Below are 16,209 nucleotides of genomic sequence, written 5' to 3' on the forward strand. Positions count from 1 at the left end.
TCTTTTTTAATGTTCCTTCCATATCTCAGTAAATGGTACAAAAATCATGCCACATCTAATAAATCTCTAAGTCTTGTTTATTCTACATTCTACCTATCATCCATTTTTCTTCATCTGCACTGTCCCTACCTAGATTCAGGCCACAATCACCTTTCACCTGATTTAGTGACAGATTTTATTGTAGCTTATGTGTTTACATGTCCATTTACTCTACTAGACTCTGAGTAATGAGAGGATAAGGCCACTAATTTCAATATTGAGAGTCTACATATGGCGTATTGTGTCACATGAATATCTCTGTCTTTCCCATGAAGTATATTGCCTGACATTAAGTAGGTGCTCATTATGTTGTTTTATTGAATTACACTGAAACTTACTATGTTATAGAAGAGAAATGACATGCCAAAGCCACACAGCAGGTTAGAATACTGGACTTAGTCTAGTTTTCTTCCCATAGGACTGCATTGTCCCTCCCTCCTACCTTTCCATTCTCTCCCAGGTTATTTTTCTCTCTCTGACTTTTCTATACCATACCATTCTCTCGTAAATATTGCTCATAATTATTTTCTTTTCTACAGCTTCCATTTGTCAGCTTCTGTGGAAAAGTAAATAATTATGACCATCCCTATAGGATTCTTGATTAAGAATCTCTATTTGCTTGGTCGCTTGCTTGTTCTGGCATCATCACTGCTGAATCAGGATGAACATAGGTCAACTTTTCATCTGGCACTTCTACAGAGCTCCTCTTAACCTCAGTGGAGTATAGACAGAGCTGGCTTCATACAGGAACTTGCAAGCTCTCAATGACTTTGGGCTGTATTCTGGGACGAAGAGAATGAGTAAAGACTTTCAGAATTTGTTCAGTGTACATGTTTTATGCAGACAAAATAAAAGAGAGAGTAGGTTATAAGTATAGGTGGAGAGAACGATATTTGATTGGGTTTATTGATGATTCTGATAATGATTATTTTAGACACTGTATTGGACTATCACATAAAGTTGTTGTTTTTTTTATATGTAACGTATTTCACTTGCTACAATTTAGTAAAACCTAAATAGGCTCCATATATTCTAGGCATATGAATAAACCACATGGGTGGTACCTTCTACAGAAAATTTCTGCTCTTAACTTTTTCAGCCTACGAGTGTAGGGGCCCTTCTTAGAAGAGTTTATAAAACATGTTGTTTTCACATCTTTGTTCATTCTGTTATCTCTACTTGGAATGGTTTTATCATTTTTTTATCAAATATTTTCTGAGAATCTACTCCATGCCAGTTCATCCTTTTGGCTTATGCATATACTGTTCCCTCTGGCTGTGATATCCCTCTCATCCTTCAAATTTATACTTAAATATTACCTTTTCTAGGAAGCAGTCCATAATCCCCTCAATACTGGACAGGTATATTTCTTCTCTTCTCTGCTCCCTGCCATAGGTCTTATTATCCTTTATTGCATTTGCCTATTTGATAGTTTTACTACTTGACAGCAGGGATTCATCTATTAATTATATATTAATACTGTATAATTATTATATATAACACAATATCTATATATTAACAATATAATTAATTCATTTATTTTACATATTAATTTATTACTACACTCTGTGGGCCTATATTAAGGCAACAGTGAAAACAACTGAAATTATTCAACCTTCTCACCTCTTAGGATAATACCCATAAAAAATAATAATTATGGTAATGATCCATTCATTAGTTCAACAATGCCTACTATGAGCCACTCACTAAGTGCTGGTGATTCAACAAATAATTTCCTTCCCTCGTGGAATTGACATTCAGGTGGGTAGGAGAGATGTCTTACTCTGTGCCAGACACTGTTCTATGCATTTCACAGGTTTTAATCCATTTAATTCTCATAACAGTCCTATGAGTTATATTTACAAATGAGAAACCAAGGCCCAGAACTATTAGGTAACTTGGTCAATTGCAGACCTGAGATTTGACTCAGGCCAACTCACTCCAGAGCTTACACTCTTAACCAGTATACCAGAGAACCCCCTCATCTGCAAATACCCGCCTTGCCTTTGAACAATGCCTCCCTAACTCACATTCTCTACACCTTTGCCTAGAAGTCACTCATCCTAGGAAAAGTCTTGCATGATCACCTCTCTCCGCAAAAGACCAGTTTAGGTATCTGTCCTCTTCTTTCTCACCCTTTATTATAGTTGCCGGTCTCCCATTCTGGATAGTAATCTCTTTGAAGGTAGATGTAACGTTTATCATATTTGTCTTCACTGCAATATCCCAGCCAAGGGCCTGGTGCACTGGTCACACAATTAATGCCTATTGAATGAATAAATGACTCTTGGAAATCTACATGAATATTTTATTTGTGCTTTCCGCTGCTGTGTTTCTAAAATACTACTTATGGTTTCATGATTTTTGACAGGATATCAGGATAGTACAGTTATATACAGAAATTGATGTTGAGGCATTAAAAAATTCACTATATGATACCTGGCAACGTATTTTACAAACTTGTTAGATTCAGTGTATTTCAGGAACTATGCTTTCTTAGCTCTTTAGTTAGTGCTTTGCTTTTCAGGAAATACATTTTGACAGATTCATTGAGTTGTACAAGATCATACAGCTAGCTAGTGACAGTGTTGGGCCTAGAAGTGAACACAGTTCTTCTATTTCCCAGTCCCATGCCTTTTTTCTTTTTATAGATACCTTACTGAGATTAATTCAGTTTGGAGATACTGTCTCAGCACAGACCAACCCTTCTCTTTCTAAAAGGCAGTGATTTTCAAAAAACAAATAAGTAACCTTAAAGAACATCAGAAGAATCACCCTGCCCTCTAAATGTTTTCCTTACTACTATATTTTAAAAATTGGTATCAAAAAAGAGTGAAACATTCAACTTGTCTTATGTTAGGACATGTTGAGGACAGAGTGGAATATAGAGAGTTGGAGAATGACTTGATTGACAGGCAAAGTAATTTAGACTTAATGCTCTAGGAATTAGAAACAAGTTTTTGAACAAAGTAATAAAGTATGAAAATAAGCCACATTTAAGGAAGTTATATTTGGCACATATTTGTTCAGATTTAAAGCTGGACTTACAAAATAAAAGGATTCACATTGAAATTATCTCTTGCCTCTCCTATGAGCTACATTAAGGCGAGAGCAATTTCTCATATCTACTGCTCTTCGAGCACTTACTATATGCCATATGAGAAAATACAAGACCTTATTCAATCTATAGGAAATTGCACAATCCTATGAAGTAGGTACTAATGTTACTTCCATTTTAAAGATGAAGAAATAGGATCCAGAGAGGTGAATTGAGTTGCCCAAAGTCAGATAGCTCATAAATTGAGGAGCAAAAATTTGAACCGTGATCTGTTTTACCTGAATCTAGTTGCACAACTATTTGCACAGTTGACATGCAATGAATACCTGTTGAATAAATGGGTAAATGAATATACCAGTAAATCTATCCTTTTCTGCAGATGAACCTACATATCAGCTTTAATGGCTTTCATGATCTCGATAAACTCAAGTCAATGTTAAAAGTAAGGAAGAGGTAGGTCTGAGCTACAAGAGAAGAACTTACAAAGCAAACTCTCTTGACTGGAATTTCTGACTGGGTAGAGAGATGGATTTGGTTAGAAATTATACACACACACACACATTTATTGCATGTGTATGTTTCTGTGTGTGTATACACATGCACACACACACGTCAACAGAACAGTGTGGAGCACCTTTGACATGCATGTGCCATGTGCATGCAGACCCATACAACAGTACATGTTTTTAGCCTCATGCTTTCTTTTGTTTTCTTAACCCTCCTGAGAGGGTGTAAATAAGAATGTCAAAACTAGAAGGGACTTTAGCAATTACCTAATCAGATCCCCTCATGTAAATGTAGACACTGAGGGAAAGTAAACTGCAAAGGTCACAGAAGGAGTTAGAGTAAGATTAAGAATTTGAGTTTCCTGACTCCAAGGTTTGTTTTACTCTGAACTGTCACCGTTTAGCATCTCAATTTTATAGATGGGGTAACCAAAGTATCCTAAGAATGTTGATGGTCAAGCTCCTGACACTTGTCCATTGAAGCAGGACTTGAAATCAGATCTCTTTTACTTTAAATATGAGGCTTGTTTTCACTCACATGCTTCTGTCTGGGTGCCCGGAAGGAAGACCCTTTCCAATTGAATTAAATAGTGGACTGAAGATAATTTCCAGAAAGCTTTGTTCTTCACTTTAAGAGAAAATGTCCAAAGTGACTTGATTTTCAGAAGGCTGGCAGTCCCAAGGAGGCCCCGTGAAGGCAGGGGTTTTGTCTTCCTTAATGAATCCACAATACCTTATACGAAAGAAGGCACTCAAAACTATTTGTTGAATATATAACATACTAAATGCAGAAAGGGAAAGCAATGGTTCCCCAGTGGATGATGGATGGATAATCATTATTAGTGCTGAAAAAATGAGAATGAATGTGGAAAAGAGGTGGGAGAAGCCCTTAAACAAAGGGGAAGCTCTGTCTCTTTATCTGATCGAAGCTGCAATCACTCAGCAAGGGCTGAGTGGTTTTGGTAGAACTGCGATTGGCAGAGATATTTAAATGAGACCTCCTTAAAATTGTTACTCTCCACCCCACCCCCATTCCCCTTTAAATTCTGTTTCAGTCATTACCCGGGGACCGGATACAGAGATTCCTATGGGGAGTTCTAATGGGTCGATTCAATTTCAACGGGATGACGCCACTTAGCCAAGCATTAAGAGCTATAGCTCCGGGAAAGCAAACGACAGGGCGCAAGAGAGGTAGACAGAGAGGGAGGGAGGTAGAGAAGGAGGGAGGGAGGGGGGGAGGGAGGGAGAGAGATTATAACAAGGAGCTATAAATCCTTTCCCTCCCATTCTCCCCTATAACCCATTCACAAGACCTCTAGAAAACATCTACATTCACAAAACAGCTGGCTAGCTGAGCTGAACACACTGCAATCTCATCCCCCTTCCCTCCCCCCCAGCTCCGCCCCCTGCTCTCTGCAGATTATATACCAACACACCCTAAGCTATATAATCACACGCTAGCGGTATCTATTGCGCTGTTGAGATACCCTGTGCCTACAACTGCAGTTTCTGCTGCTTCGGTTCATCTGTCAGATTGGAGGAGACAGAGGCGAAGGCAAAAGGGGAGGAGGGGGAGGAGGTAAAGGAGGAGAAAAGGGAGGAGGGAAGGGGGAGGGGAAGAGAAGGGGAAGGAAAATGCTGGAGGAGGGGAAAAAGGAGGAGGAGAAGGGGGAGGAGAAAGAGGCGGAGGAGGAGGGGGAGGAGAAATAGGAGAGGAGGAGGAGAAAGAAGAGGAGGAGGAGGAGGAGAAAGAGGAGGAGGAGGTGAACAACTTACCTTGCTGAGCTTTCTTTGGGGAATACGTGCATCAGGATTTAGATCTGCATGTAAAATCTATACAAAGTATCTGCCACTACAAGTCTGACTCTCCTCTCTACCACCATCGTTTTTTTCTTTCTTTCCCTTTTCTCTGCTGTGTCAGAAAGACCGAGACAGAACTATCTCTGTTTCTGGCTCCACTGCCAGTGAAGGAGTTTTCATTCAGACTTTCCGAAGAGAGGTGGAGAAACCTAAAGACTCGGGAGAAGAAGAGGTCCTTTGAGCCAGATGGGGCATTAGTTCTTCTGCTTTGCTCAGCATGGATAAACCTTTTCTTGAAGGTAAGCTTAGAGATTAGCTGTTAAAGACCCCAGAGTTCTTACCATGAAATGCACAGATTGCCATTCATTCCAGCCATCGGTTGAGAGCGTGTGTGTGTGTGTGTGTGTGTGTGTGTGTGTGTGTGCGCGCGCGCGCGCGTGTGCGCGCTCGCTCCCACGCTCGTGCGCGTGTCTGTGCACGCGCACAAGCACAAGCGCATGGATAAAATAAAATGAAAACCATTTAACTGAGATTTAAATGAATCAGCTCTTGCAGAAAACTATCTGTGTTGGAAATTTCTAAATCAAAGGGAAACTTCCAAACAACTCTTTTGTAGCCAAATGTCAATTTAATTTCTAGCCTGTTGACCTTTAAATGCATTTTGGTGCTTGCCTAAGCCCCTTATAGCGCAGCCTAACCACCTAAGCTGAGAACGTAGGGAGAGCCCGTGCTGAGGCCAGTCTGGCTGCCCAGCGGGCATCCTGTCAGTGTAGGGCTAGTCTGCTATTGGCTCACAAGTCTGGGCTGTGCATCGTTCAGATTTCATCACATCACCTTGCCCTGGGTAGAAATGGCGCAAGCTGACACGGCATAACCCCCTACTTACATTGAGTCAGAGCAACGATTTAGAAATCTCTGGATCCATGCCTGGGTGTGTGTGCACATGTCTCTGTGTGGCATATGGAGATTTTGTCAAAAGTGAGAACCTGTGAGCATGTCTCCTTAGCCAGTAGACATTTGATGGGAGCTAGGGCAGTGGTTTACACTCTCTTCCATTTGCCTAAGTCTAATTGTCACTCCCCTCTGTATGCTGCAAACCAGGTTCGGTGAACAGAAAACAGACCTTGAACTCTTAAACAGAAAATCTCTTTTGAAATGCAAGCTATTGTTGCTTTTCTGGGTACATGAAAACCTCACTGTAACATAATGTGCTATCACATGAATTCAGATTTACCAGGTGTTAAATCATGTTCCCAACAAGTCAGCTGCATACATACATACAAATAAGGCGCAGGCTAGCTTTTTATCCACAAGGAGGTATTAATCTTGTTCCCTGAACATCTAAATAAACATTTACTAAGACTTTATCATAACATTCTATACATTTTTGCTTTTTTGTGTTCTGTTTTTAGGTCTCTCTAGCTGAGAAATAATCTAGTTAGTGATCTGGTGACTTGAATTCAGAGTTGAGAAGTTGAGTAGTAAGGAAGTAAAGAGCCTGAAGGAAAGGACACTAATTCTTCATGAAAGACTTTTGAAGCAGAGGAACGCAACCAAGAAACTCAGCTTAAAAATTTAGAGCATAAGGACAAAAAGGGGCTTTAAAGACCCACAGTCACACAGAATTGGGGTTTCCTGTCTCTTATAAAAGGATTCGGGGTTTTAAGAAAGATTTCTACCTCTTAAATGAACAACTAGCTTTTTCTTCTGGATTAGAAGTATGTGAATTCATTTAACATTACAATTTTTCCTTGTATTGCTCATCACTAAAACACCTATATCTTTAAAAATGCAAGGTCTTAAAACTGCAAGAGTCCCTGGTTTAAAATAAACTGCTCTGAGTCTTAATGAAACTATGAAGGTAATGAATAGGAGTAGGGTAGCAAAGTGACAAGTTAAGAGTTAAATGTGGTGAGAACCTGGCAGCCCCAGCAAGATGTATGCGGTAGGAGGGAGGCCCAGTCAGTGGCTGAGAGGTTAGTAATGTAAACTATATACAACTTGGTATTTGTCAGGGGGGAGTGCTTTGATAGAGATGCAAATGCTTTTGCACAGAGAGGGATTTTTAGAGAGCAGACTTTGGAACAGTAGAACTAAGAAAACATATAAAGCCATAGCAGAAATCCCCCCCATGTTTGCTTTCAGTTATTCTGAGAACGAGTGTATGTAACAGCAGAGCACAGAAAAAAGCAACACACCGCAGAGCCGTTACACAGTAAGGTACAAAACGGCATTGAACCCATGGGAGTGGGAGAAAACAGGAGCCAGGCTCTCCTCTTCGTCCTCCTTCTTTGAAATCAAGATTGAGTCACACCGTATCCGAAAGGATTTATCATAAAAATCAGAACTGCCTCAAGGTGTTAGCATAGAAGGACTTTAGATAGCAAAGGTTTCAACTTTAGTCTCAACCGGGCAGATTTTAGGTTCCAGGGAAAAATACATTTTTCTTTCATTAACAAACAGCATTTCTTGAATGGATTTAGCTTTCTAGTCCCTCAGTTGGCGTAAGAAAAGAAATTTCTGTTTAGGTTGAACATAGCAAATTTCAAGGCTACAGAAGAACTGTTGAGAAAGCTATGAGCACCTGGCCAGAGGGACTGAGATGGGAGTGGGTTTACAATGCATCATTCATTACTGCAGAGGCAGTACGTGACAGAGATCACTAGATCCCGTCAATGTGCAGCCAAGACTTGTAATCACCTTGGCTCCTATTTAATAGTATGTGATATGTATATTCTCTCTCTCACTTAATAGAATATGAAATTGACCAGCAGCAGAGTCAGTTTCTTAACTGTTGCTGCTCACAATGAATGGCCCTGTAATGAGTGGATTTCTGAATCATAAACATGCATGTGGTGGTAGTTTTTCATCTAATCTATGTGCTGCACTAGTCTCTTGTCTATTCGTTTTTCAGCTCCTCCCCCTGCTTCCCCTGTAGTATCTCTTTCAGTTCATCCTGTTAACCAGATTGGATTCAGCACATCAGGAATGGCAAACAATTTATTGTCATTCAATCCCGTTTTATCCTACTCAACACCTTGATTTTACCCAGACCCTACTGCCCACCGTATTGCAGCTCTCCCACGCTCCATTCTGACGAAAGAAGTTACAGGCCATGAAGAAACCTTCCGATTTCATCCCGTCAATCTCAGACCAATGCCCAAAAGCTTCCTTTTATCATCCAAATGAGCATCTGAACTTTTCAGTCTTCAGCAGTCTAATCAGTATCCAAATACACCTTCGCACCCTAAACACTGTGTACCTTCCTGCTGCCAAGATAGGCTCGTCTCATGGTTCTTAGTCATTTCTATTATGACCTATATTCCTCCAAGCTTAGCTCTCAGTATTCTGGGCAGGTCCCTGAGATATCTAGTGACATCCTTGGTATCTCGTGTGTGATTATCTCCTATAATGTGAAGACACTGTATGCCTTCCTTTGAGTCATTGATCCTTGGAATTTCCTATATGTGCGAATCTAGTTTCCTTTGGGAAGTCAATGACTCTAAAATGCATCCAGCATGTATGTTATTGTTTTTACAGTTGAAAGGACTTGAAGGGCACATTTTTATTTGATCAATGGGGAATAAATTCATTTCTTATAAAATTGTCAAAAGACTTCCCAATCCAAAGCTCCTACAGCCGCATACCCTGCAAGCAAGCAGCAGAATATGTCCTTGTTTGTTTGGGTGTTCAAATGAAAACTACCTGTTTCTTTCTAATGCTGAGACTATGAGTCTTAATGAGAGGTGGCAAAGGTAGAGGTGTTAAGCTTCTGGGGCTGTGAGTCCAGGTAGATAAAAGAGATACACATTTTGCCGTTTACCCTCAAGGGCTGAAGATGTAGAGGTGTGAATGAAGAGAATTATTTTGTCAAATTGTGTAGTTGTATAATTACAGGCCATGATAGAGCAGAGTCCTTCGAAATCACCCAGTCCACCCCTATAATTATATAGATAGTGGCACTGAAGCCCAAACAAAGTAAGTGATTTGACAAAGGTTACATATTTGGGTTTTAGAATCTCCATAGTGTTTATTTGCATGTTCTTGTGCTGTCTCAAGTAACAACAAAACAACTAGCTAAAACAGTGAAATTATGGTCAGACTAGTTCTTTGATGTGATGTGCCAGAAAAGCTATTTTTAGCCAAATTAATTCTTCTGTTCAAAAAATGAACAGATGTAAATTCAACTAAACAGGCTTGCTTGGGGATATAGCCTTGAAAGGCAATGAGTCTGATGTTATGAAGTACTCAGTCCCTTACGAACTCCTCTTTTCTTGTTATTGAGCTTTGGGCAAATTTCAGTGTTGGGGTTGCTTGCTTACGGAAAGCTAATCAAGCACTATCTTCTCTCACTTGTTCGTTTCTATTACTCATTCAAGCTTTCCATCCCAAACAGTAGTGTGAGTAATCGATCTATTTTGAGGAGGCCTGAAATCTGATGGATTTCAAATGTATGCTTTATTTGTGCTAGTGTTTCCTAGGTCCTAAAGTCCCCAGGATGACTCTTAGTTTTTGGTTTAGATTTCCTTGTGTACACCTTTTGGGCTGTTCAGTTTTCCAGGTGATGCAATACATTAACCTCCTGTTTGTACAGTATTTTCCTCGTGGTCACCATTATCAGCACTAGGCTCAATAAAATCCTTCAGGGAATTACCACCCAACTTCTCCTGATGACGGTACAATGGAGATACAAGTACGTATTTTCCAGATATTCAATTCAGCTTAACTTTGGTATAAAAATGTTGCTGCTCTTTAAGAAGGCCAGTTTGTTGCGTGAGGTAACGATAGAGAAAAACAGCCCAAGCAGATTGTGCCAGTTAATCCCATCAACATAGACCTAAAGTGGTAATAAGTACAATTACAGGTGATATTTCAAATAATTCAGGGCTCGTTTTCTATGGTTCCCACACCCAAGGTTACTCTTATGTAAACAAAAGTTTAGTTCTGGAGCCGTGCTTCCATTTAGGAAGAATTACTGCTTCAGTAAGTTAAATCAGCCTATAAGGTGAGGAAAACTGCAAGATGATTAATCTTGGCTTTCTTACACCCTCGGGAAGCCTTTTTTCCTATTCGTCTATAGCTACCCTAATTTCTGCCCTCTGTGTCTCTGCCAAATCCCTGCCATTATTGCTGCTTGCTTGCTTGCGTGTATTTATTGAATCAAGCAATATCCCTTCTCATGTGTTTATTTATGCTTATAAATTTCACTGGAAGGAAAATTGTGATTGAATATATGTGTGTGTGTATATATATATATATATATATATATATATATATATATATATATACACAGCTTCTCATGGAAGATGTTTTTGAAGCTGTCTCCTTTCCATCAGCATTGCTTTAGGAATTGGCCTTTTCTGCATTTGAAATTAGGTTCCACATTTATTAGAATTTTGATGCGCAAGGCCTGAATTTCTCTATCGGCAAACATCGGAATGAGCTAACTGCTCCTGTGACCCTGTTCATATGGTGGCATATATAGCAGGAGTCAACAGTCTGGTCCTTGCTGCCAATGTGCTTCATAGTCTGGCTATGATGACAAGATCTGCCTGTAGAGAAGTGGGGAAAGTCAATTACATGAAGACTGAAGTGGTTGAAGGTAGTGGTGGTGATAGGGCCCGAGTTTTGTCAGTGCCCTGCAAAGTGCTCATGCCTGTGTGTTCTCTGTTCTCATTTATTGTTTCTCTTCCCTCTCTCTTAGGATTTTCTGATGTGCCCTAAGGTCCATGTAACTACAAGGGCTCTTTATCACCATAAGTGCCACCCTGATCCGAAACCACTCAGAACTCAAGCATCGAGGCAACATGGATGCCGCAGTGGCAGATGATTGCCAACAAATCCTGCCTATTGAACAGCTGCGCTCTACTCATGCTAGCAATGATTATGTGGACCGTCCTCCAGTGCCCTGTAAACAGGCCCTCTCCAGCCCTTCCCTTATTGTGCACACCCACAAATCTGATTGGTCCCTGGCTACTATGCCTACTGCCCTCCCCCGCAGTCTCAGCCAGTGCCATCAATTGCAGCCCTTGCCTCAGCATCTGAGCCAATCTAGCATTGCCAGCTCAATGTCCCATAGCACCACTGCCTCTGATCAAAGGCTCTTGGCCAGCATTACGCCCTCACCTTCAGGCCAGTCCATCATCCGAACGCAGCCTGGAACAGGAGCCCACCCAAAGGCTGATGGTGCTCTGAAGGGAGAAGCTGAGCCATCTGCAGAGCACCCCAGTGAGCACCTCTTCATCTGCGAGGAGTGTGGGCGCTGCAAATGTGTCCTCTGTACGGCAGCTCGCCCTCTCCCCTCCTGCTGGCTGTGCAACCAACGCTGCCTTTGCTCTGCTGAGAGCCTCCTTGATTATGGCACTTGTCTCTGCTGTGTTAAGGGCCTCTTCTACCACTGTTCCACTGATGATGAAGACAACTGCGCTGATGAGCCCTGCTCCTGTGGGCCTGGCTCTTGCTTTGTCCGCTGGGCGGCGATGAGCCTCATCTCCCTCTTCTTACCCTGCCTGTGCTGCTACCTGCCTACCCGTGGATGCCTCCATCTGTGCCAGCAGGGCTATGATAGCCTCAGGCGACCAGGCTGCCGCTGTAAAAGGCACACCAACACTGTGTGCCGAAAAATCTCTTCCGGTAGTGCACCCTTCCCCAAGGCCCAGGAAAAGTCTGTATGACCGTCCCACGAAATGGATCCGGAGCTTTCTCCTTCTAGCCCCCATCCCTGAAGCATAGGCTTCACCTTTGAAGAAGCGGGGCGGGGAGTAAAGTAGCCAAAGTAAAGTTCGGGCCTCACCCATTGTGTTCCTGCAGCGTCGGGGAAGGTCAGGTACACCTGCTGCAGGATATGCCTTGTTCTCTCTCACAGTATCTGTCCTTTCCTCTTCGACCTTTTTACATCCCTCCATCTCAGCCCCTATGGCTGTCATGGCAAATTCAGGTGATAGATAAGCATGCGATTTGGACACTGAGGACTGGCAGAGCCAGCAACGTGGAGGTTTAGGGGCTCCCCACGGCAGTGCCTCTCGGTGCAGGCTCTGAGCGTCACTCTGCTTTCCACAACGCCTCTGGAAGCTTTCTTCTTTTAGGTGGTTTTCGCAGGCGCATGTGGAACAGCGTTCCATATTCCAGGGAATCTGACCCCTGCTCTCCGTTTACTGCCCTTCTCTCCCCTCCTCTCCTCTTCTTTCAGTACTCTGCTCTGTACTTCTTCCCACTTCATTCTCACCCCCTCTGCTTTAACTTTTGCTCCCTTTTCTTTCTCTCTCCTTCCCTCACCCTCGCGCAGACTCATCCTTGGTCTGCCTGTATTTCGATCTTGTTTGCCTATCTTTGCCTTCTACTACCTGTCCCGTCCCCTTTCTCTCCTTAACATGTCAAAGAGCGCTGGTTTTCCATGGGTGTTTCCTTTGACACCAAACTTTGCTATGTTATACTATTTACTAATTTGTATTAAGGGAAATGGGTTACTGTAAGGAACTGATCACTAGCAATAGTGTGTGTGCCCTCATAACCACACGTACCAGTTTATGAGCATATGAGGCAAACTTATCTTACATTTCCAGGTTTAATTAGCGAAATTTTATTCCCTTTCCAAAAAATCAACTTAGAATACGGACAGATTCCACTAGCATGCTGAATAGGATAGTAAATCAGGATGCTCATAACTTTGTATGTCTGACCCAAGTGCCAAAGGCAGACGTGCTTTATAGCAAAATGAACAAAGCAAAGGATATTAGAGGTCTGTTCTCTCTTAGAAGCTAACTGCCCTGAGACTGCATGGCTCAGGCCTTCATATTGGACATAAAAAGTCATAAAACTTTAGAGCTGGAAGGAATCTTAACTATCACTCTAGTTCAATGCCCTTATTTTACAGATGGGAAAACTGAGGCCTGGAAATAGAAAGGGTTTTGCCTAAGGCCACACACTGAGTTGAGAGAGTTAGGACGAGAATACAGGCATTCTGACTCCTAGTTCAATATTCTCTTCATTGCACCACATTAGGTCACGGAAAATCTCTCCTAGGACGCTGTTAACAATGACAGAAAGCCGTTCCCATTCAATATTCAGGATTCATGCCAAGCTAGTGTGGTGGTCTTTATGCGCGGGGCATAGCGGGTAGCTAATTAACCATCAGATGTCAAGGCTGCCCCCAGTGGACATCACCTTTGGCTCTGTCACCTTGTAAAAGCTCAAGTATGGAAAAGAAAATTTTAAGGAAGCCCTAACCAAGCTGTATCTTCGCCATTGCACCTACCCTTTGCTGCACATACTGTGCTTGCTCCTCGCTTTGTCGGCAATGGCAGTTGCCTGAGAACTTAAATTTCAGCAACAGTGGAGAACTGAGATGCAAGATGTATATTGCAGAGAATGGACTTGTTAAAATATACCAAGAGCCTGTGCTGTGAATCCCCTACAGTGGGAAAAGGACTGCTGCTAAAAGACACAAGAATTAGATACAGTTTCCCTCTGTAAGTGAATCCAAAATTCACTAAGGAATTCAAAGATCGAGGGCACTTGCTTGAAATCAAGGTGCTCCAACTTAGTTTAAGACTTCCAGACTCTAACTTTATATATCATCATCTCTTTTAAAGTGTGCATGGATATGTATTACAGGGTGGAGAGGTGGGGAGAAATGTATAGTCACACACAGGGGGAAGAAGAATGGAGCATTATGTCCCTTTGTTGGATATATACTGTAGAAATATGTGCCACTCGGTCTGTACTGGTTCTGAATCTTCCTGAAGTGGACTGACATTTGGGCTGCTTAGAGCCCCTCACCTTCACTTTCACCTCCTCTTCTAGAATTGCTTTGCTCTATTTTTGTATATATAAATATGTTATGATGATTATTAACGATGTTAATGATATTGCTGCAAATGGTGCCATATACAAGGTTTGGCTTCTTGGAACATTTGTAAACCCAAACCAATATCTATAATCTCTTATGTTGCTTTCAAGTCCTTTGATTTTAAGTAACTTTTTTTTTTTTTATCTTACAAGTCTGCCTGGATGACCTATGAACGTATCCAACCCTAAAAGCTGTGCCTAGTTCTCTGGGTCAAGCTGGATGGTGATGAGTAGCAACACACACTTCTCCTAGCTTCTGCCTGAAATTTGCTTAAAGCTGAGATATATAAGGATTCTATGTCACTAGTGCATTGTTCCTGGAGCTAAAGTTATTCTATGGATGTTCGCTCATTAGTTTCAGGGCCCCAAATAACACACATCCCTCCTCCTTGATAGCTACTTGCTATCTTGATCCCGCAGTCCTTACTCAGGCAAATTATGCACTGCCAGAGGGGCCCTGGGCTCTGCCATATACCCAGTGGAGCTCTTCTCAGTGTATTTTTCAATGGCCTTACACTTGGTAGAAGAAACTGAAGGGTTACTCAGATGCACTTGCAGTCTGCAATCTGCTGCTGAGTCAGGGCTTTCACTTATGTCCAAGTTGGCCTGATATGGACTGCATCTGGTTTACGAATAGATGGGTCCTGTTGGGGTATGCGCACAAACATGTGAGTGAGTGTGCATATGCACCCCCTCTGTGATATATATATATATATATATATATATATATATATATATATATTCACACATCTCTATATATTTTAATGTATTGCACATGTATATTTAAAATATATACGAAAGAATTCTAAATCCTGCAGAGAGGCTCTGTTTTCGTTATTTTTCTACTTTGTGTCATGTTCTGTATAAACAGGAATATTTACAGGGTGTTTCCTGCTTAGCATTTTTTTGCACTTAAATCATCTGTTACCCCATTTCCACATATTGGTCCCTTGATACATTTCATATGGCTTTAGCCAAGAGTTTTCTTGGTTCCAGCCCATCTTTCCTCATCACAATAGCTATAATAAATATAGCGAACACTTACACAGTGCTTACTATGTGCTAAGCACTATTTTAAGCACATCACCTGTATTAGCTCATTCGATCCTCATGACAACTCTACAGTGGATGTACTATTAGGGTTGCCATTTCACAGATGAAAAAACTGAAGTACAGAGGAGTTAGTGACTTGCCAACGGTGGAGTTAAGATTCGAAGTGAGGCCGTTTGACTCTAGAGTCCATGCTCCAGAGTCAGATATAGAAGTCTGGAGCATAATGTAAACACTTGTGGTGTAACAAGCCTCAAATGGTGAATGGCTCTTTCCCTAACTCCAGTCCACCTGCATGCAGTCTAAGAGTTGAAACAAACGTTTCTACGTTAGGAGTAAAGCAGTAGTTACAGACAGTCTTGCTTCCGAAGATGGTAGCATTATAAAATTCTCCAGTTCTCCCTTTAAAACCCTGTTTCCAGCCAGTCACCATTTCTCAGATAGCTTATGGTATAGAGCCAGCAGAGAAATATTTTTACTTTGCCAGAGAAAGTAAAAGTCTATTTGGCTTTCCCGCTAAAGGCCCTGGAAAACTAATTCAATTTCTTTCAGCAGAAAGTAGAACTAAAACTATGTTTGGAACTTGAGATTGGTTGGAGCCATTGATTATACTGAGCACATTGTTCTGATTCAAATGTAAGCAATCCGCTGATGCCCACTGGTCAGTATAATATTTTACCTTTGCCTGTCACCTCATTCACACTGAAATTTTTTACCCTGGCATTATTTAAGAGTCAGAAAGACTCTTAAAGGACTTCTACTCCAACTTCGGCATTTTATAATAGGAGGAAAAGCTGCACAAAGAGGGAAAATAACCTGCCCAAAGTCTCACAGTTATAAGTTTGGGTGGAATTATTACTTAATTCCAGACTTCCTAATTTCCAGATGCCTTTGTCTGAGTTTCTTAGA

The 16,209-nt window shown here is 41.4% G+C and overlaps 1 protein-coding gene across 6 annotated transcripts in view; it reads left to right on the forward strand.

The window, feature by feature from the left end:
- SPRY3 (sprouty RTK signaling antagonist 3) overlaps window positions 1-14,360 on the forward strand; it is a 90,745-nt gene extending 76,385 nt beyond the window's left edge. The window contains exons 1-3 of one of the 6 annotated variants that reach the window (XM_085007579.1): window positions 4,774-4,794; window positions 5,525-5,702; window positions 11,108-14,360. In XM_085007579.1, the coding sequence (XP_084863705.1) occupies window positions 11,211-12,077 (867 nt within the window). In that variant the 5' untranslated portion in view covers window positions 4,774-4,794; window positions 5,525-5,702; window positions 11,108-11,210 and the 3' untranslated portion in view covers window positions 12,078-14,360. Of the gene's footprint in view, window positions 1-4,773; window positions 5,183-5,341; window positions 5,703-11,107 lie in introns of those variants that run through there. The other 5 variants (XM_085007576.1, XM_003135510.6, XM_085007578.1 and 2 more) reach the window with 5 other exon arrangements.
- Window positions 14,361-16,209: the final 1,849 nt, after the last annotated feature.

Source organism: Sus scrofa, chromosome X (genome assembly GCF_054392235.1).
Source record: "Sus scrofa isolate SSC_HxYL_T2T_F1_AM1 chromosome X, Sscrofa_HxYL_maternal_Yorkshire_Landrace_v2.0, whole genome shotgun sequence".
In the NCBI taxonomy this organism is placed as follows: Eukaryota; Metazoa; Chordata; class Mammalia; order Artiodactyla; family Suidae; genus Sus; species Sus scrofa.